This window comes from Macaca mulatta, chromosome 3, assembly GCF_049350105.2.
Source record: "Macaca mulatta isolate MMU2019108-1 chromosome 3, T2T-MMU8v2.0, whole genome shotgun sequence".
Classification (NCBI taxonomy): domain Eukaryota; kingdom Metazoa; phylum Chordata; class Mammalia; order Primates; family Cercopithecidae; genus Macaca; species Macaca mulatta.
The window spans coordinates 105,075,903-105,097,007 of NC_133408.1; the positions used below are offsets into that span (position 1 = coordinate 105,075,903).

General features: G+C 41.6%; 1 protein-coding gene across 3 annotated transcripts in view; it reads right to left on the reverse strand.

The window, feature by feature from the left end:
- Positions 1-631: 631 nt before the first annotated feature.
- Positions 632-21,105, reverse strand: part of GPNMB (glycoprotein nmb) — a 28,709-nt gene continuing 8,235 nt past the window's right edge. The window contains exons 5-12 of one of the 3 annotated variants that reach the window (XM_077994991.1): positions 18,922-19,095; positions 15,853-16,011; positions 15,217-15,537; positions 9,366-9,464; positions 7,995-8,097; positions 5,828-6,036; positions 2,089-2,182; positions 632-1,677 (exon numbers count right to left, since the gene is read on the reverse strand). In XM_077994991.1, coding sequence (XP_077851117.1) covers positions 1,518-1,677; positions 2,089-2,182; positions 5,828-6,036; positions 7,995-8,097; positions 9,366-9,464; positions 15,217-15,537; positions 15,853-16,011; positions 18,922-19,095 — 1,319 coding nt within the window. In that variant the 3' untranslated portion in view covers positions 632-1,517. 3 annotated transcript variants of the gene reach the window in all.

The window sequence follows — 21,105 nt, forward strand, 5'->3', positions numbered from 1 at the left end:
TGTGAAAGATATATATATATACACACACACACACACATATATATATATCTTTTTTTTTTTGAGACAGAATCTGACTCTGCTTCCTAGGCTGGAGTGCAGTGGCACCATCCTGGCTCACTGCAGCCTTGACCTCCTCAAGTGATCCTTCCACCTCAACCTCCTGAGCAGCTGGGACTACAAGCATGTACCATCAGGCCCTGCTAATTTTAATAATTTTTGTAGGGACGGGGTTTCATTATGTTGCCTAGGCTGGTCTCAAACTGCTGAGCTTAAGCAATCTGCCTGCCTCAGCCTCCCAAAGTGTGATTAAAAGCGTGAGCCACTGTGCTCAGCCCTATATATATACATGTATTTAGGTAAAAAATATTTATGAGATTATCAATGTTCTATGAGACATTGTTAAACAACTTTTTACTTGTCAAAAACTATAAATGAAATTGAGGCTGGGTACAGTGGCTCACTACTGTAATCCCAGTGCTTTGGGATGCTGAGGCAGGAGGATCCTTTGAGGCCAGGAGTCTGAGACCAGCTTGGACAATATAGGGAGACCCTCATCTATAAAAAAGAAACAACTGTAAGTGTAATTGAAAAGCAAATGATGAATCAGAAAAATAATTACAATACCAAAGTCTTGTCTCTTCCCACACTTTATTTTTCAGGAAGGAGAGAAAAAGAATGTCATGTCTAACAGATAGTAGATAGTTTTAGTTACAAACAGAGGTGAAATCCTTACTGATCAAGTTGCCATGAAAAACCAGGGACCTCATCCTTTGGAAAGTCATAATATATGATTTCAAATATGTGTACCGACTGTACAAAAATTTGGAAATATACACAAGAGTGTCACTCAGCATCATGCCTGGTATATAAAAAGCACTAACTAAATGTCCATGGAATAAATGAATAAATGAATATCATTCCTTAACTCAGCTGAGCAAAGCAAGTTGTCACCAAAATACTCCCACCCATCTATGAGAGTAGTATTTTTTCTGAGTCTAACAAGTGTGCACATCATACCAGAGGTTTGGGCCTGTTGTTGTTCCATCAGGAGCTCCTAAGTGTGTTTTGAAATGGGATTCAGTTAACTTGGAACATGATCTTAGAAACTGGACTACATCGGTTTTATGCATATAGTTACATGGAAAGCTGAAAGTATCCCTCCTCTTCTTGCAGTTAACCTGGGTTAGGCTCTAATCGATAGTAGCTTCTCTCCTTACTCTTGGGACACAGTGTTTCTATCCTACTAGTTACCTAAGACTTTATAAGTGAAACATAAAAAATAATGAAAGGAAGCCTTGCTAAGTTGCTTTTATCAGTTTCACAACATGGCTGAAACTGCCTGCAGTATAATCCCTCTCCCCAACTCTAAAATGACATTTAACCTATAAAAAAATTCAACTTCCCCAAACCACAATATCTATTTTACAATAATCTTTAGGAAAAAATGGTTAATAGCCACTCTGGCACATCTCACATCAATGGCACTGAAAAGTGAGCTTCAGAAACAAGGTCGAAATTTAAGAAACTCCTTTAAATTCTTGGTTTTTGAGTAGCGGATCCTTTTCCTGGTTTCCCGGGAAGAACACGGCTTTTGCACGGTTGAGAAAGGCACTCAGACCTTTGCTTCCGACCACATTCGCAGGACTGTTTTCTATTGGTTTGTATTTCTTGTGTTTTCTGAAAACAATCTATTGGTTAGTTATTTTTAGAAGATCTTCAGTTGAAATATATTACTTTCTACAATCTTTTTCATGCCAGGTATAAAAGGATTCATTCCACTTAACATGTTTGCAAGACACTGGTATCTTATGAAAGTACATTTACTTACTCTTCTTCATGCAAGAAATGTGCCTGCTCACTATAATTTGAGATTATCATGTTAAAATTAAGCTGACATAATTTTGTAAAGTTACTGAGATCTGGTAGCATTTTTAGGATTAAAAACAAACCACAGCAAGATTAACAGGCCAGTTTGGCCCACACAAAATGTTTAAAAACAAAAAAGGGGAAAATGGCGCATTTACACAGGATATATTCACTTTTGACCATACACTATAGTGATATAAAGCATAGGAACCAAAAACTTACTTGTACACCAAGAGGGAGATCACAGTGACAAATATGGCCAAGCAACCAACGGAGATCAGGGCAGTATTTGCCATCCTTAAAGAGGAGGCTGGGTCTTAAAACAGAAGCAAGAGCATATTAGTTATGTCTTCCACCTAGAGGACATGACGCTTATAATGCCATTAAATAAATGAGGAAGGGAGCTGTCACAGAAGATATATGGCTCCCTCTGGGCTTTCAGTAATCTTTTCTATTAAATAATACATAGTCTTTGGGTCAGCTTATCTTCTATTTACAGAATGAGTCAGCATGTCTGGAACACTGTGGTAAGGGCCCTGTGGAGAGATGTCACGTCCTGGAGACACCTGCTCAGGTCTTGGCTGATCCAGCAGCGTCACCATAGGGAGGGGCTCCCGTGATCAGGTGGTCATGCCTCCAGCTTCCTCTCTCACCACCTACCTTCCAGCTGTGCTAAAAATCCTGAAAGTTGGCCATACTCCCCTTGCTCTTTCAGACCTCCATGCCCCCTTACAGGAGTGTCCTACCCCGGCTCATGCCTGTAATACCAGCACTTGGGGAGGCAGAGGCGACATAGTGAGACCCCATCTCTACAAAAAATTAAAAAATTAGCCTAGCATGGTGGCGCATGCCTGTGGTGCCAGCTACTCAGGAGGCAGAAGTGGGAGGATTGCTTGAACCCGGGAGGTCGAGGCTGCAGTGAGCCATGATTGTCCTATTGCACTCCAGCCTGGGTGACAGAGCAAGACCCTGCTTAAAAAAAAAAAAAAAAAAAAAAAAAAAAATCACCACCTTTAAAGTTTTCCTTGTAACAGCTGTCACTGTGCACAGAAGCCGGGGCTTCTTTGTCTTGGTTTCTACTCTGTCCAGAACTGTATCTTCTGCCTAGAACTGTGCTGAGCATGGAGTAGATGCTCAAGGATATTTGTTGAAAGAATTACAGGTGCTTCATGAACATCCATTGAATTGATATATAAAAGTCACTTCAGCTAAAAGTCTATAGGTTTGCCTTTGAAGAATGATCTATTTCTGAAATTCTGCCTTTGAAACCCAAGCTATTAAGCTACAATCCCCACTGAATTAAAAACTTTCCTTCTGAGCTCTCATTTTCTCTTTCGCTCGCTCGCTCTCTCGCTCTCTCTCTCTCGTTCTTTCAGACGGGGTTTTGCCGTGCTGCCCAGGCTGGACTTCTGGGCTCAAGGGATCCTCCCACCCTAGCCTCCTGACTAGCTGGGACTACAGGAATGTGCCTGGCATTTTGAGCTTGCTTTATTTGGCTTTTGAAAATGACTCAGGTCCCACCTAAAGTTATCACTCACTACAAGAAGAATTAAAGGAAAGCAAATGTCTAAACATCTAATTCACAGAAGAGATCAGTGGTTTGCCAATGCAGAGGAAGCTTAATAGAATGAATTAAGACTCGAAAGGTAATTCTAACCAACCTTTGAGCTGTGGCAACACTGGAGGAATAACATCAGCAGCTTCTGATGGTGACTTTAAAGTCCATGGCCACTTGGATGCAGAGGTTTCAGTTCCCTTCTCCAGTCCCCACCCACCCCGGCTCCCCAACCAGGCCCTGATCCACCCCCCGCCCCCCAGGCAGAAAGCAGGGCACCCTTGCACTGTTGGTTTTGCTTTTAAATCTGCACCTTGGATATCACCAACAACAAGCCCTCACACAAATAATTAGACGTATGATTATTTTCTTTTAATGGGATTAAAGCTCTTCTTTTAATGGGATTAAAACTGCCTTTTATATTATTATTATTTTTTTATTTTTATTTTTTATTTTTTTGACGGAGTCTCGCTCTGTCCCCCAAGCTGGAGTGCAGTGGCACGATCTCGGCTCACTGCAAGCTCTGCCTCCCGGGTTTACGCCATTCTCCTGCCTCAGCCTCCCGAGTAGCTGAGACTACAGGCGCCCGCCACCGCGCCCGGCTAATTTTTTTTGTATTTTTAGTAGAGACGGGGTTTCACCGTGGTCTCGATCTCCTGACCTTGTGATCTGCCCGCCTCGGCCTCCCAAAGTGCCGGGATTACAGGCATGAGCCACCGCGCCCGGCCTAAAACTGCCTTTTATATTATTAATGAGGAAATTTTGTTTTACATTTTTTTGTTATGTTTGGTTATTTGTTTGAGATGGAGTCTCAGTCTGTTGGTCAGGCTGGAGTGCAGTGTCTTCATCTCAGCTCACTGCAACCTCTGCCTCCTGGGTTCAAATGATTCTCCTACCTCAGCCTCCTGAGTGGCTGGGACTACAGGCGCCTGCCACCATGTCTGGCTAATTTTTGTATTTTTAGTAGAGATGGGGTCTCACTATGTTGGCCAGGCTGGTCTGGAACTCCTGACCTCAAGTGATCTGCCCACCTTGGCCTCCCAAAGTGCTGGGATTACAGGCGTGAGCCACCGCGCCCGACCAGAAACATATGTTTTTGTTTGTTTGTTTGTTTTTGTGGCTGGAAATATATGTTTAAGAACATATTACCTTATGAGATAGGCTTCAAGTTCAAAGTGAATGAGCTATTAGATTGTACCTGACAATACTCAAATTAAGGAGTGAAGTAAGTGCTTTAATGCAGGGGTCCCCCACCCCCAGATCGCGGGCCAGTACCTGTACGGGTCCTCAGCCTGTTAGCAACTGGGCCGCACAGCAGGAGGTGAGCAGCCAACGACTGAGCATTACCGCCCAAGCTCTGCCTCCTGTCAGCTCAGCGGCGGCATTATATTCTCATAGGAGTGCAAACCCTATCGTGAACTGCACATGCGAGACAGCTAGGTTGCGTGCTCCTTATGAGACTCTAACTAATGCCTGATGATCTGAGGTGGAACGGTTTCATCCCAAAGCCATCCCCCACCATCCCCGTTCCACGGAAAAACAGTCTTCCACAAAACAGGTCCCTGGTGTCAGAAAGGCTGGGGACTGCTGCTGCAATATCTACACAACTTAATCTTTCCCTTTCGTCCTACCACGTAGCACTTCTTCTAAGCCACAAGTAATATCTTACAACAAAGTTGATTATCTGTGACAGTTAGTGAGGGCCATTAGGGTAGAGCTCTAATTTGGAGGTTGGTGGAAGCTGGATGCCACCAGTAAATGCAAATTTCTAAATGGAATTCCTTTGGCTTCTTTGTTAACATTGTACCTTTCCAAGCATTCAGAGGGAAAAGAGTAGTTTTTCTGGTGAAGATGTGAGGAATAATAAGCTGGTTTGTTACCGTGTCCTGTAATGCTCAGTGGAGTTTGGGAAGGGAGAGAGAGGATGCATGGTAAGTTAGAAGGGACTGAGGAGAACAGCTTGTGTCTCATTTCTCTTCCAGGCTTCATATCTTTGCTCAGGTGGATTTTCATGAAAATGTGATATCAGCCTCTCCTTTGTTGTTGCTTCATTGGAGAACATTGCTATTTTTTGATATTGGCCTTTACACTTTCTCCTTGAAATACAAATCTATTCAAGTGTGCAGTGATCATATCCCATTGTTACTGGTCCATGATCACAGCTGATTTTTCTTCATCAAAAGGCTTTTCTTTGACCACTATTTCACCGGATGTCTCATCACTTCCCTAAGTAGATTTGCTGTTGGATTGTAATGCCAGTCCTCAGATCCTTATTAATAAGAGTTCAATGAATTTTATACTGAAATAAAATTAAACATTGACAACAAAGACCTAAATAGCTTCAGTATGGGATACCTACTTTACCTGCAGTAGGAAATGCTCATATGGCCATAAAACAGACCTCACCTCTGTCAGGAACAGAAATCAGGGTGCTCGTGAGAGCCAGGCTTGTATCATCCCCCAGGGTGAGGTTCACACAGTACGTCCCAGACCCATTGAAGGCTCGTCTCACAGTCAGCAGACACATCTCATCCACATCCACAGGGCTGCAGACTGCGTTCTGGGTGATCTCGCAGGTGGGGTCGGAAATGATGGTACAGACCTCCGTGGGAATGCTGCGACAGGGGAGGTGGGCGAGGGCACACAGGGCACAGAGAGGGGGAGAGAGGAAGGTCAGATCCATTTTACAAAGGGAAAGTCATTACATTTCTATGAAATTGAATTCCACCTCATTGTTACTCAAACTATAAGATGCCAAATTGTTAGTCTTATGATTTGCTCTTAAGCAAGCCCGTGTGCTGAGCTATGCCTTTCTCTGCGTCCTCAGGAAAATGAGGCCCTGGGGTGGAGGAGAAAAAAAATGATCTCCCCAGGGGAAGGGGCTGATGGAAACCACGTGAAGCCCAGCTCACTCCTTTTACATTCCTTCTAAATCCCTAGAATGTTCGAAGATGCAGATAGCTTGGGTGTTAGGCAGACATATTATTAAATGCCATAGTTGGCCCTGCCTAGGTTCCTGTGGAAGTATAACAGCAACAGCAGCAGTTGTTTTTGCAGGACTTATTATGTGCTGGGCACTGAGTTTTATTTATTTATTTATCTTTCCTCAGAGACCTTTGTTCTGAGTGAGTTTTAGATATATGACATGATCTTGCTTATTCCTCTCAATAGCTTTTTTTTTTTTTTTTTTGAGACAGAGTTTTGTTCTTGTTGCCCAGGCTGGAGTGCAATGGCATGATCTCAGCTCACTGCAACCTCCGTCTCCCGGGTTCAAGACATTCTCCTGCTTCAGCCTGCCGAGTAGCTGGGGTTACAGGCACCTACCACCACTCCTGGCTAATTTTTGTATTTTTAGTAGAGACGGAGTTTCACCATGTTGGCCAGACTGGTCTCGAACTCCTGACCTCAGGTGATCCACCACCTCGGCCTCCCAAAGTGCTGAAATTACAGGCGTGAGCCACCGCGCCCGGCCTCTCTCAATAGCTTTTTGAAGAAAGTAACATTACCCCAGTTTAACAGATGACAAACCATCTCAGGGAGAGAGATTAACGAGTCCAGGTCATACAAGCAGCCAGGGGTGGAGCTGGGACTTGAACAGAAAAGGTTTGACTCATCTGTCCTTGATGCTAGGCTACCTGCCATTGCTGTCCTGACCACTATCTCATGGCAGCCTTCTTGGATGGAGAGACCAGGCTCTGATGCTGGGCTCATGGGGCGGGGTCTGGGATGGGGACAGTCCCCTCTTCTCACCAGCCGGGCCTCTCGCAGCAGCTTTACTCCCTGGGTCAGCTTTCACTCTATTTTCTGCCACCCTTACCCTCATTCTGGTCCTTTCCCCAAGGTGGAGAGCTTCTCAACTCTTCTTTTCTACCAAATAAGGCCACATCTTCATACCACCTCATTCTCCTGATTAATTTATGTATTTACACACATATATATTTTAATCAAGTAATTTATATATTATATGCAAATGATTTGTTAATGTATATTTAGTTAGTCAATATAGCATTTATATATTCGTTCATTTATATTTACTTTATTACATATAGTCATGACCAAATCATAGGAAACCAAATTATATAATGCGTTGGAAAGAGCTTTGTAAATTCTAAAGAGAGGATTATCAGGCGTTGCTATTAATGTTAGTGTAGGCAGCTTCCTGGAAGCTTAAGAGCTCTCCTGTGAGCTGCACTCTGTTGGCTACCAGCATTCCATTGGTAGGCAAGTTTTGTGACCACTGGGGGCCTCAGTTGCCTCATCTGTAAAATGGGGAGGCTCATAGGATTGTTGTGAGGATTCAATATGAGAACAGGTATAAGGTGTTAAGAATTCAGTTAAGTGTTCAAACAGTTATCATAATTATTATTCAGCTTAATTATTAAAGGTTTCTCAATTGCTCAACTGTAGCAAAACACGTGTGTGCTTGATAGCACCTCCTAGGGCCCTTCCTGTCTAAGGTTACCAGTAAATAGGAATTCAAATCAACTTAAAAGAGGTAACTGGTGGTCAATGCCTTTGTTCAGACTTGAGGTCCTCACTTGACCCATGCCTCTGTCGGAGATAATATACTCACCTCCCTTGGCAGGTCACAACAAAGTCTATTAGGGAGCTGTCAGGCCCTGGCACCAGCATCAGGACGTCTGTCGTCTGGATGATGTTAACCTCTAAGATTCCCTCTAACAAAATAACCCCCAGAGAAAAACACATCAAAATACAACAGAAATCAGACAAAGCCAAACAATCATTCTGGTATAGATTGAATGTTTGTGTCCCCCAGAAATTCATATGTTGAAACCCCCAAGGTGACAGCATTAGGAGCTGGGGCCTTTGGGAGGTGGTTAGGTCATGAGGGTGAAGCCTTCATGTGTGGGATTAATACCCTTATGGAAGTGACCCCAGAGAGCCCTTTTGCCTCTTCCACTACATGAGGACACAGCAAGAAGACTGCCATCTGCCATCTATGAACCAGGAAGTGGGCCCTCACCAGACATCGAATGTGCTGGACCTTGAACTCGGACTTCCCAGCCTCTAGGACTACGAGAAATAAATTCCTGCTGTTGGTTTATAAGCCACCCAGTCTATGGAATTGTGTTATAGAAGCCTGAATGGACTAAGGTACAGCTCTTAATACATCAGAAAGTGAAAAAAATTAAAAAAAGAAGACAGCCTTCTTGCCATACAGAAACATATCAGATCTGGCAATCTACCCCCGTAGCTTAGGATACATATCCATGCAGCATTTTCAGTCAAACTGAACTGTTTTTCAGTCCAACCTAGATTTTTGTTTCTAGAGCCTGTGTGTGCATCAGAAAGTAGCACTCCATCTTGGAAGGTGTTTCAGGAAAAGGTAATCCTGGGTAGACGCAGCCCCAGGCTCAGGCCTTGGCCAGCTTCTCAAGTGGCTTGGACTCAAGGGATACTGCTTGGGCTTCCACCTCCATCTTCACTCCCAGAATCGGTGAGCATAGGTTGGGCTTCAGTTCCCCTCGGTCTTCTCTGTTGTATGCCTTAGGGCTGTGCCCAAATGCACAGTCATGTGTGGTGGCCTGCTCTTTCCCCTTTTCACATACAAGTGTGACTTTGTGAAAATTAACTAGGGGAAGACAGGGGAAGTTGTGGGAACTCGATGCTAGCCTTCCTTTACCCTACGTACCCCATTCAGATGGCTGGGCTGCAGAGGTGGAATACAGGCCCAGGGCAGGCTCATTAGCATGTGGCCTTCACCGTAGGCTTGTTTCCACCAGGATGTGGAAGGAAGGCCAGGGAGGCAGGTGGGAATCTAGAAATGAGTAGGGTCTTTGCTCTTGCATGTGTGGTGTCATCTTAGACAAGCAGAGGGGTGCCCTTACCACCTCCCTCCACCCCTTCAGAGTTAGCAAAGAGAGCGGGTGACCCTAGGTGGAGTCTAGCATCCCTCCTCACCGGTCTTCATCTCCAGCCTTACCTACAATTGTGATGGTGGCCTGAAAGTGACCATATCTGTTAATCTGGCAGTTTTCATCAGGAATCTCACTCAGCCCCAGGGGGTTGTCACCAGCAGGTCCTGGGGTGTTTGAATAATAAGATTTTAGAGTAGTTGCTACGAATGTAAAAGATACACATGATATAATAAAAAATCAAAACATTTGCCATTTGCTTTTTAGAAAAATACCAAGAATGCTATACTATGAAATTGCTATAGAAATTTCAACTAAATGTGTCATAATTTACACAGATGTGAGAGCTATAAGGTATTATAATTGCTAAATTATGTAAGGAAGCATAATCTCACATTTTGTGTGAACACAAGAAGCAAATAAAAGGTTGAAACTGTATTAAAATGTGTGATACAATGGTCATGAAGAAATAAACCTGGCCATAATAGATGAAGTTATATTTTAATTTTGGAAGCAGGTATTCTGCGCTCAAATTCCAGTTTCCCTTGTTTTTAGCTGTTTGAGACCACAGGCACATCATTTAATCTTTTTGTCTCTATTCGCTCATCTGTAAAATAAGAACAATACTTGCTGTCCTCTGGGGGCTGAACTATGAAACTTAAATGACATAAAGTATATAAAACCTGCTGCTCATCACTGCTGCAGAGGGAGTACTTAATAAATCACAGTTTCTTTCTTCCAGTAATATGGGAAAAGATCATTCTTTCCCTGTTTGGATGTCTCACAGCTCCAAAGCTAAATTCTAAAAGTCTTACTGTGATGAGCAGAGATGTGAGGAAGGAAAGGAGGGAATATAAGACATTTTTGAAAAATAAGCCTTGAATATAATTAGAGCAAAGAATCTAATGCCCTATTAATTACAATTTAACAGGCTCTAATTAAGACCTCGCTGCTCCTTCAGCAAGATAAAAAGTCTAGAAAGAGGCCAGGTGTGGTGGCTCACGCCTGTAATCTCAGCACTTTGGGAGGCTGAAGTGGGCGGACCACAAGGTTAGGAGATTGAGACCATCCTGGCTAACGCGGTGAAACCCCGTCTCTACTAAAAATACAAAAAAATTAGCCGGGCATGGTGGTGGGCACGGTGGCGGGCACGGTGGCGGGCGCCTGTAGTCCCAGCTACTCTAGGGAGGCTGAGGCAGAATGGCGTGAACCCGGGAGGCGGAACTTGCAGTGAGCCAAGATCACGCCACTGAACTCCAGCCTGGGCCACAGAGTGAGACTCCATCTCAAAAGAAAAAGAAAGTCTAGAAAGAAAATAACGATACTGAAAATACAATCTTCTTCTTAATTTCAAAAGATATGTGAAGCGGACTCAGTCTTGGGGAAGGACGTCAAAGCCTCATAAGAGCTGCATTTCTAACTGAGTGACATGTGAGTGAAGCCAGCTGGGAGATTTCTCCAGGGCATCTCAGAACCGTCAGCGGGTAAACATCCCTGTGATTTTCCTGTGCCCAGAGCAGGTTTCTCAGAGCAGTTCTCAGAACAGGTCCAGAAATGAATGCTGCATGGCACACATTTTGAGAAATGCTGCTCAGGTAAAGCCCAGAAAGGCCTGGACACTGTTAGACTGAATGCAGTGGTTTACCAGCAGGAAGGGCTGTGGCAGCCTCTTGGGAATGTCCCTTGAGTTTCACATTGGTCCTCTGGAAATGACAAAACAGTCATTCTGTCTGTCCTGAGATTCAAATGATCTACTCTATAGCAATAGGATTGTTTGTACAGGGCATTCGAGTTCAGTAGCTCTTCTCCAGAAAACCATACAATTTCTTATTTTGAAGTTCTTGACAGGCAGAATTTAGTTGTCAAGTTAGAGCACGGAATCATGACCCTGCCATATTTTAAAATGAAACTTCTCTTGCTCTGCATATACTTTAGTGCTAAAAATGAAATAAAACGTATTTTCTTAAAAAATGACCAAATAATAAAAGTCAATGATTCTACCTTAGATAGAATGCTTTTAAAATGCATATGGAGGCCGGGCATGGTGGCTCACACCTGTAATCCCAGCACTTTGGGGGGCTGAGGTAGGCGGATCACTTGAGGTCAGGAGTTCGAGACCAACCTGGGCAACATGGTGGAACCTAGTCTCCATTAAAAATAAAGAAATATTAGTTGGGCATGGTGGTTCGCATGCCTGTAGCCCTGCCTACTGGGGAGGCTGAAGCAGGAGAATTGCTTGAACCCGGAAGGCAGAGGTTGCAGTGAGCCAAGATTGCACCACTGCACTCCAGCCTGGGCAACAGAGCAAGACTCCGTCTCAAAAAAAAATAAAAAAGCACATGGAGCTTTGCAAACATTGTGTCTATAAAGTCAAGGTATGATTCAAGGGCTAATGGAGAGAAACGCACACCTTAAAACACAGAAGAGAAAGAAGGTCAGCTTCATCCTTAATTCAGTATTGATGTCCCTGTTGCCCAGAGAATGGTGTGAGAGCTCTTGATTCTCTGGGAAAGTTCTCTATGATATAATATTATTTTATATAAAGAGAGAGTGTTACAGTAATTAGCATCGGTCTTACAAAAGGTTTTTTTATTTTTTCAGATTTGTTCACAAGTCTGAAAAACGAGTAATAGCACTGTTAGCTAAGGGAAGAGAATTCTGTGACTTAAAAATAGCACACACACATCTGCCTTCGGATTTAAACCCATCTACCTGAGTCACCTCTTCGACTTGCTTCTGCCTCACTCCTGCATTTGCATTTAATTTCTATTTTTGGCTGTGCATTATTATGAAGCCACTTACTAAAGCAGAGAGAACATATTTTTTTGGCCAAACAATAATATAATAGTTAGTCATCCAAGCCCTTTAACATGGCCCGTAGAGCTGGAAATGCTACGTGGAAGAGACCCCTTTTAGAAACGTCCCTTCTCGCTCTCCCTAAGAGAGATGCTGGTTTAAGGCATTTTGGGGTTGATTATGATTGATCTAACATCTTTAGATAAAGCCAGGCAGCTTTCCTTTGCAATAAAACTTAACTAACTTGTAGGGGTTACTAGTTTATCCTATTTTATTTTATTTTTTTTGAGACACAGTTTCTCTCTTGTCGCCCAGGCTGGAGTGCAATGGTGCGATCTCGATTCACTGCAACCTCCACCTCCCAGGTTCAAGCAATTCTTCTGCCTCAGCCTCCCAAGTAGCTGGGATTACAAACACTCTCCACCATGCTCAGCTAATTTTTATATTTTCAGTGGAGACGGGGTTTCACCATGTTGACCAGGCTGGTCTTGAACTCCTAACCTCAGGTGATCCACCTGCCTTGGCCTCCCGAAGTGCTGGGATTACAGATGTGAGCCACTGCGCATGGCCTGCTAATTTATATCTTATGGTCTCACCTAGGGATAAATTATAACAGAAATTTTAAATAAGTTTTCATTGGCTTCAAATATATTTTTAACACATGCTATGATATAGTTTATAAGAAAAACAAGCTAGTTTAATAAAAATGAAATTCAAAGTAGGCTACCATTAAACAACCTAACATTAAGTCTTTTACCATTCTGGAACTTAAATATTAAAGGCATCTGTAATTTATTTTGAATTTTATACCTGGTTCTCTTTTTTATAAAGAAGATCATTAATACTTGTAGATAAAGAAATTGCTTCCTCTAAAGGATTACTAGAATGAAGCTATATGTTTAAAGTTGTTCAATACAGTTATAGTTGTAGTTGGAATTAGGAATAATCTAATCATCCATCAATAAAAGAATGGTGGGCTGGGCATGGTGCCTCACGCCTATAATCCCACCAGTTTGGAAGGCTGGGGTGGGTGGATCACCTGTGCTCAGGAATTGGAGACCAGCCTGAGCAACATGGCAAAACCCCATCTCTACTAAAAAACAAAAAAATTAGCTGGCCATGGTTGTGCATGCCTGTAGTCCCAGCCACTCAGGAGGCTGAGGCAGGAGGATCACTTGAGTCCAGGAGGCGGAGGTTGCAGTAAGCTGAGATTGTGCCACTGCACTCTAGCCTGGGTGTTAGAGCAAGACCCTGTCTCAAAAAAAAAAAAAAAAAAAAAAAAAAAAAGAGAGAATGGTGAGATAAATGGTAGTAGATACATTCTATGGAACACTATGCAGTCACTGGATAAAGTGAGATAGATTTACATGTATTAACAATGAAAAGATGTCTATAATGTTTGTTAAATTAGAAAAAAAGCAAATTGTAAAACAATATGAATAGCCCTCTTGTGTAAATGAACCCGTTTACACAAGCAAAACAACAAACCTTATGTGTATATATAGTATATGTTTATAAATGCATAGACAAAGATCTGGAAAGAAATCCTCCCAATTATTAACAGGGTTTAACTCTTGGGAGGAGAGTATGAGTGGGGACTTTTGCTTTTTACTCTAGACATTTATATTGTTTTACTTTTTACTAAGGAACATGCATGAATTTTGTAATTTAAAACATTTTTGAGATAATCAAAATCAGTGATAACTTGTGTTGTCTTGACTTAGATATGCTTGATTTAACAAGCTCTCATTTTATTACTAACATCTTATTGTAAAACTTTATAATATATAACAAACAGGATTTTATAAAAACAAGAAGCCCCAGATGTCATGATGGACCGTTGTGGGCTTGGTCCATGGCGCCCTCTTGCGACCAGTGAGAGGATGTCAGCCTATTGCTATCCCCTGGATCCTGGGGTGCTGAGTGCAACTGGCCCAGTAGGGAAAGGGTGGTGATGGCATGGGGTAGCGTGGGGAATCAGATAGAAGCCAGTGCTACCCAAAGTGGACTCTTAAGGACTTCTTGAATGTCCCCAGACTTTTAATACAGGGTGGTATTGAATTACTCATGTCTTATATGCAGCACAATTTTATTTTTATTTATTTTAATCTTTTTTTTCTATACTTTAAGCTCTACGGTATATGTGCATAACGTGCAGGTTTGTTACATATGTATACATGTGCCATGTTGGTGTGCTGCACCCATTAACTCGTCATTTACATTAGGTATATCTCTTAATGCCATCCTGCCCCCTCCCCTCACCCCCCACAGGCCTTGGTGTGTGATGTTCCCTGCCCTGTGTCCAAGTGTTCTCATTATTCAATTCCCCCCTGTGAGTGAGAACATGTGGAGTTTGGTTTTCTGTCCTTGTGACAGTTTGCTCAGAGTGATGGTTTCCAGTTTCATCCACGTCCCTACAAAAGACATGAACTCATCCTTTTTTATGGCTGCATAGTATTCCATGGTGTATATGTGCCACATTTTCTTAATCCAGTCTATCATTGATGGACATTTGGGTTCATTCCAAGTCTTTGCTATTGTGAATAGTGCCGCAATAAACATACGATGCAGCACAATTTTAATGTCAGGAGTCACTGCAGCTGGCTAACCCAGAAATACTCTCAAGCTGCATTCTTTCTTGGACCATTTGGAAATTGCTTTCAAGTACAGCTGTGTCTTCATGGACACTGGGTGGGTGTGGGCAGGGTAGGGAAAGAAATTAGCAGGCGAGAGGAAGGAACATAGAAATGGCCTGATCATTTATAAGGTGTCAGTGTGCCTTCTCATAGCCATAAAAAATGGCAGATAAACAAAAATATGACAGGTTAGAAGAGGGCAGAGTGTGTACACATAGCAGGGGCCAGTGCAAATGAGGAAGGTCAAAGAGCTTTCTACAAGTCACTGAATTCTATTTGCAAAGTGACTTTAAATATTCTCCCTTCTTCTGTGTTCTATAGGTGTAAAATGGTGATAAATTTGCTTTAAAAAAATCAACAGGTACAAAATGGAATCACCGCAGAGTCCTTACAATATCCCCTTAAGGAGGGATTTAATAATATGACCTACGTGAATATTTTGTTAGCCAGTAAGGAGCCCCCCTCAAAGATCACTGCGAAACCTTACCTAAAGAAGGGGTGGGTTTTGGAGGTCTGGGTGGTGGTGGTGGTGGTGGCGGACAAGGTCCTGGTGCTGCAGCTTTCACCGTGAGGTTAAGGCTGAAGGTTCCATTGAGCACGTATGTGTGATTCACAGTATGATTGATGGAAACAAACAGGCCAGTATTATCCCCAAAGCTCCACTTGTAGTTAATGGTAGAATAATTGAGGAAGTGGCTAGGATCATGAATCAGGACATCAAACGTAATGGGGAGATCTTTGAGGAAGGTTTCATCGGATGAATTTCGATCATTCTTCTGGGACATAGTCACAAATACAGGAATCTGATCTAAAATATACATCCCCCAAAGAAAGAAAGAATGCATGACTGCTTGATTGTAAGTGGAGGACTTCGACGATGCTTTTAGGTTAAAATATTAAAATGAGGGATAATCTAGCATTATTTTCCTTTTCACATGCAAGTTTTCTGGGGTTTCCTAAGCTATTCTGGAAAACAGATGAACTACAACTAATTAAATATACAAGCTTAGGTAGGGGCCCAGATGAATCGTAACCTAACCCCGAACACTTGGCCTTGACTCTTTTTGAACCCGTTGATGTCAACAGAATGAAGTGCCTCATCCTCAGAGTTCACACCACTCACCTGTTACCACGTACACATCTTTCACTTGTGCGATGGGAACATATGCCCGTCCATGTCTTCTATAGACAGTCACTTCCATGAGTTGAGGCCCAAGTGTCACATTGGCTGTGTTCACAGAAACTCTCACTGAACATCGTCCCAATTTCTGGAAATACTGACCTTTGGGAGGATGGAAATTTTTAGTTATTGGTTGCATTAAATCATCATTATAGGAAGCTGTTCCTTAAAGACTAGCTACCACCATTTATAGATTGCTCTGAGGAGGGAAAATAGGATAGGCCTATGGTCTGCTTCAGAAAGGGAGATGGTGCTCATTTTAATGTAAAATCTTACGAAACAAACCCACAGTTATACACATGTAATTGTATATAGTTCGTTAAAATAAAAAAAGCTGTTTAGTGGCATAATACAGTTAGCCCTTAGTTTACAAATAAATGCTTTTCATGTTAAGTATTTGGCACTTGAAATACATGTTTTCCCCACAGAAAATACATTTAATATAATGATGAGGTGTCCAGAAGAGTTAAAAAAATTATTTATCTAATAACCTACTTTATTTTTGTTACTATTTCCGCTATATTATTAAGCAGATTTTTAAAAGGGGACTGGAATCCTCCATCTCCTAATAGTATTTGTATATAAAAATGCAGCAAGTAGCTGGGCGCGGTGGCTCATGCCTCTAATCTCAGCACTTTGGGAGGCCGAGGCAGGCAGATCACCTGAGGTCAGGAGATGGAGCCCATCCTGGCCAACATGGTGAAACCCTGTCTCTACTAAAATACAAAAAAAATTAGCCGGCTGTGGTGGTACAAGCCTATAATCTGAGCTACTCGGGAGGCTGAGGCAGCCGAATGGCTTGAACCCGGAGGCGGAGATTGCAGTGAGCCAACATCATGCCACTGCACTCCAGCCTGGCGACAGAGCGAAACTCTGTCTCAAAAACATAAAAATCAAAATCCAGTAAGTGATGAAATAGAGGATGGCAGACATAAAACAGAATAGAGCGGTTCCACAGGCACTTTCCCAGAACACCCCTGAGTCGTTCCTTTTCTTTCTCCAACCCTGCCTGCTGCTAGCTAACAGGTGGAAGTAATTCCTCTCCTTCAGGGCTCAAGGACATTTAAACACATTTTAAAACTCTGTAACTCCTCTTACTATAATTCCCAAATCAAGAACTTTTCTAATCCTGCCAGGGGGCCTGGTTTAGACCTGTCACTGACTGGGTATCTTACCCTGAATGCTTTCGAGACCGGGTTGTTTCAAGACCCCATTTATCACACCGTCAAACGTGGGAGAAAAACATACTGGTCTCTCAAGGGATGTGTGATTTGGAATCCTCCTTCACTCTGAGATGCAGGGGTAGCTCCCTCAGAAGTTATAAGGGGAAGGGGTGTCTCTCAGGCGTTATTCATGAAGCAAATGTTAGTTTCAGCTCTGAGAGGTGAGACCATACTTAGTTGAGGGAGAAAATCAGTTAACTCTGAGACCTCAGTGGAAGACAGCAATTCAAGGCAGTCTTGTTAGACCAACAGAGCAAGTTCTAGGCTGAAGGTTGATTGTAAATACAGACAGTTGATCTGGTAAGTTATTGGAATGTTTACTAGGCTAAAGAGTCTGGGAGTGTTAGTAAGCATAAGTGACTCCATGCAAACTGTCAGAATTCTGTCATGAGAGGGACAAGTCAAAGAAACGTTTGGGGAGTTGGCTAATGGGGTCATAATGGCAGTGAAAAATAAGTCAGTTTTAAGGCAATTGGTTTATATAGATGAGCATAATATTTGACATAGCTTTACTCTGCTCAATGGGTATGTATTGTTACTATTTTGTCCTGATTTGTAAATAAGTTAATTGAAGGAAGAGGAGCGCTCTCTAATCTGTGATGAAAGATGAAACATTTAGAAATCTGGAGGCTGCTCAATTGGTAGCAGTTTTCCAATATGCAGTGCCAGGTGGCACCTAGTGACATTTTAAACTAAGAATTTAGCAGCCTAATTAATAATAAACTAAGTTTGCTTCTTCTAAAGTAATCATTTCCCCAATAATAAAGCAAAATGAATACCATTTGTAATTTAAAAAAACACAGAATGGGCTAGGTCAAAGCGGAACAGTAGTTATTTTATTTCTACACAATGAAATATTGTGCAGCCATTAAAACAATGTATAAACATTTAAAAATCATATCATTAAATGCTCATGATAGTAAGCAAAAATGTGTATGTGATCTTAATAATGAACTTAATAAATACTAGCAAAGAAAACACCATAATAATTAACAATGATAATCTCTGGTGTTAATTACGGATAATTTTTATTTTTTATTTGTATCTTTTCTGAGGATTTCCTACAAATAAATAGCACATGCTTCTTTAAATCTTAAAAATTCTCTAGAGAACATAAAAAAACAGAAGAATAAATCAATGAATGCTCATCCATGTGCCATTCTGGTTTTTTGTTTTTTTTTTTGAGATGGAGTCTCACTCTGTCGCCCGGGCTGGAGTGCAATGGCTCAATCTCCTCTCACTGCAACCTCTACACCCTGGGTTCAAATGATTCTCCTGCCTCAACCTCCTGAGTAGCTGGGATTACAGGTGCACACCACCACCCCTGGCTAATTTTTGTATTTTTAGTGGGGACAGGGCTTCACCATGTTGGCCAGGCTGGTCTTGAACTCCTGACCTCAGGTGATCCACCCGCCTCGGCCTTCCAAGGTGCTGGGATTACAGGTGTAAACCATATGCCCAGCCTCCATGTGCCATTCAAATAAATAAGTGTTAGTATTTTTTCTTGTTATGGTTTTAGGTAGAAAAAAAATAAGTGATTTTGTTTTTTTGAAAAAGAGCTTAATATTTTAGTTTTTCTCTCTTTTTAACTCTTCAGTGTCCTGGAGATTTGGCAAGGTTAACCAGGATTTCATTTTTCTCTCTCACCATTCACCTATGCTAAGGAAAGTTAGCAGGGTGACTGCTATTAACTCTCTGTGTTATCATTCCCAATTATAGAGTAAGAAAAGAGAAGGTTGAAATTTTAAGGAAAGGTAAAGAAGAGGCTTAGGGGTTTGTAAAAGCCAACCAAGTGTGTGGAAGACGTAGACGAAATTCCATCTTCTCCATCCGGGGTGGTGAGGAAAAGGTTTCCCATCGGGGAAGACGTTATGATGGCTTTGGCCGGTGCCATTTTCCCCATCACTGTCCTCTGACCACGCTGTCCAGTTGTAAACATATGGATCAGCAGATAAACCAGCCTCTAAACAGAGAAAGAAACCAGCTATGAGTGTTATCTGGGCTCAGAAAACCCAATGTGCATGCATCACTGAATTAAACACTTTTTCATATTTTTTTCATAACTAGTTTAAAAGTAGTTAGACAACTAAACACTTAATATGTAGAATTCATCCAATAGTGTGCTTATGACTTGTGCACTTTTCTGAATTTGTTATATTTCAATGAAAGTTTTATACAAAGCAATTATTCAAGAAAGTCCAATGTAGAGATATCATTTAATGTATTTTTCTTCCTATTGGGTTTTCAAATCATAATCCTATTCAAATCAAACTGAGAGATAGTTTATCTTTTTATTTTGACACACTCTATCTGTAGTATTTTTCCGGACACACTTGACATCATGACTGTTTATTCGTAAAGACTCCAGCACACATGTCTAAGAATAAGAACATTTTCCTACACAGCCCTGACACCATTATCACCCCAATCAAGGTTTGCATATTATATTTGGCTATTTTTGATGCTTTAAATGATTTTTAAAATCCCTCTTTCTCTCTCTAGATGTGGATATATATATATATATATATTTATATATATAGCTATCCTTATATCTACATATGGCTATAGATATATGGAGAGAAGCAGATATGACAAAGTGCTAAAATTGTTGAATCTAGGTGACTATAGTTAACAACAATTTGTTGTATGTTTCAAAACAGCTAGAAGAAAGATTTGGGCTGGGTGCAGTGGCTCACACCTGTAATCCCAGCATTTTGAGAGGCCGAGGTGGGCGGATCAGTTGAGGTCAGGAGTTCGAGATCAGCCTGGCCAGCATGTGAAACCCTGTCTCTACTAAAAATACAAAAATTAGCCAGGCGTGTTGCGTGCGCCTATAATCCCAGCTACTCGGGATGCCGAGGCAGGAGAATTGCTTGAACCCGGGAGGCGGAGGTTGCAGTGAGCTGAGATTGCGCCACTGCACTCCAGCCTGGGTAACAGAGTGAAACTCCATCTCAAAAAATAAATAAAGAGAAAGATTTGGAATGTTCTTAACACAAAGAAATGATAAATGTTTGAGGTGATGGATATCCTAATCACCCTGATTTGATCACCATAAATTGTATGCATGTATCAAAATATTGCATGTATCCCAGAAATGTGTATGATTATCATGTATCAATAAAAAAAAATCAAAAAATGGGTGAAAGATCTGAATAGACATTTCTCAAAAAAGGTAATACAGATCACCAACAGTATATCATTGCTGGTGGGAATGTAAATTAGTACAACCACTATGGAAAACAGTATGGTGGTTCCGCAAAAAACTAAAAATAGAGCTACCATATGAGGCAGCTGGGAATATATCCAAAAGAAAGGAAATCAATCTATCAAAGAGATGTATATACTCCTATGTTGCAGTGCTATTCACAATAGTCAAGATATGGAACCAAATGAAGTATCCATCAATAGATAAATGGATAAAGAAAATGTGGTATATATACACAATGGAATATTAGTCATAAAAAGAATTAAATCCCATCATTTTCAGCAACATTAATGGAACTGGAGGTCATGATGTTAAGTGAAATAAGCCAGGCATAGAAAGACAAACACTGGCTGGGCGCGGTGGCTCACGCCTGTAATCCCAGCACTTTGGGAGACCAAGGCAGGTGGATCACAAAGTCAAATGTTTGAGACCAGCCTGGCCAACATAGTGAAACCCCGTATCCACAAAAAATACAAAAATTAGCTGAACATGGTGTTGGGTGCCTGTAATCCCAGCTACTTGGGAGGCTGAGGCAGGAGAATCATTTGAACCCAGGAGGCAAAGATTGCAGTGAACCAAGATCGCGCCATTGCACTCCAGCCTGGGTGACAGAGTGAAACTCCGTCTCAAAAAAAAAAAAAAAAAAGTTGTTTCAAAAAAAGAAGAGAAAAAAAGTTACAAAATATTAAATGCTTAATTCATGTTAAATATAAAATATTTTCCATACAGAATTGAATGTTTTCCCTACAGGAAGATAAAAAATTA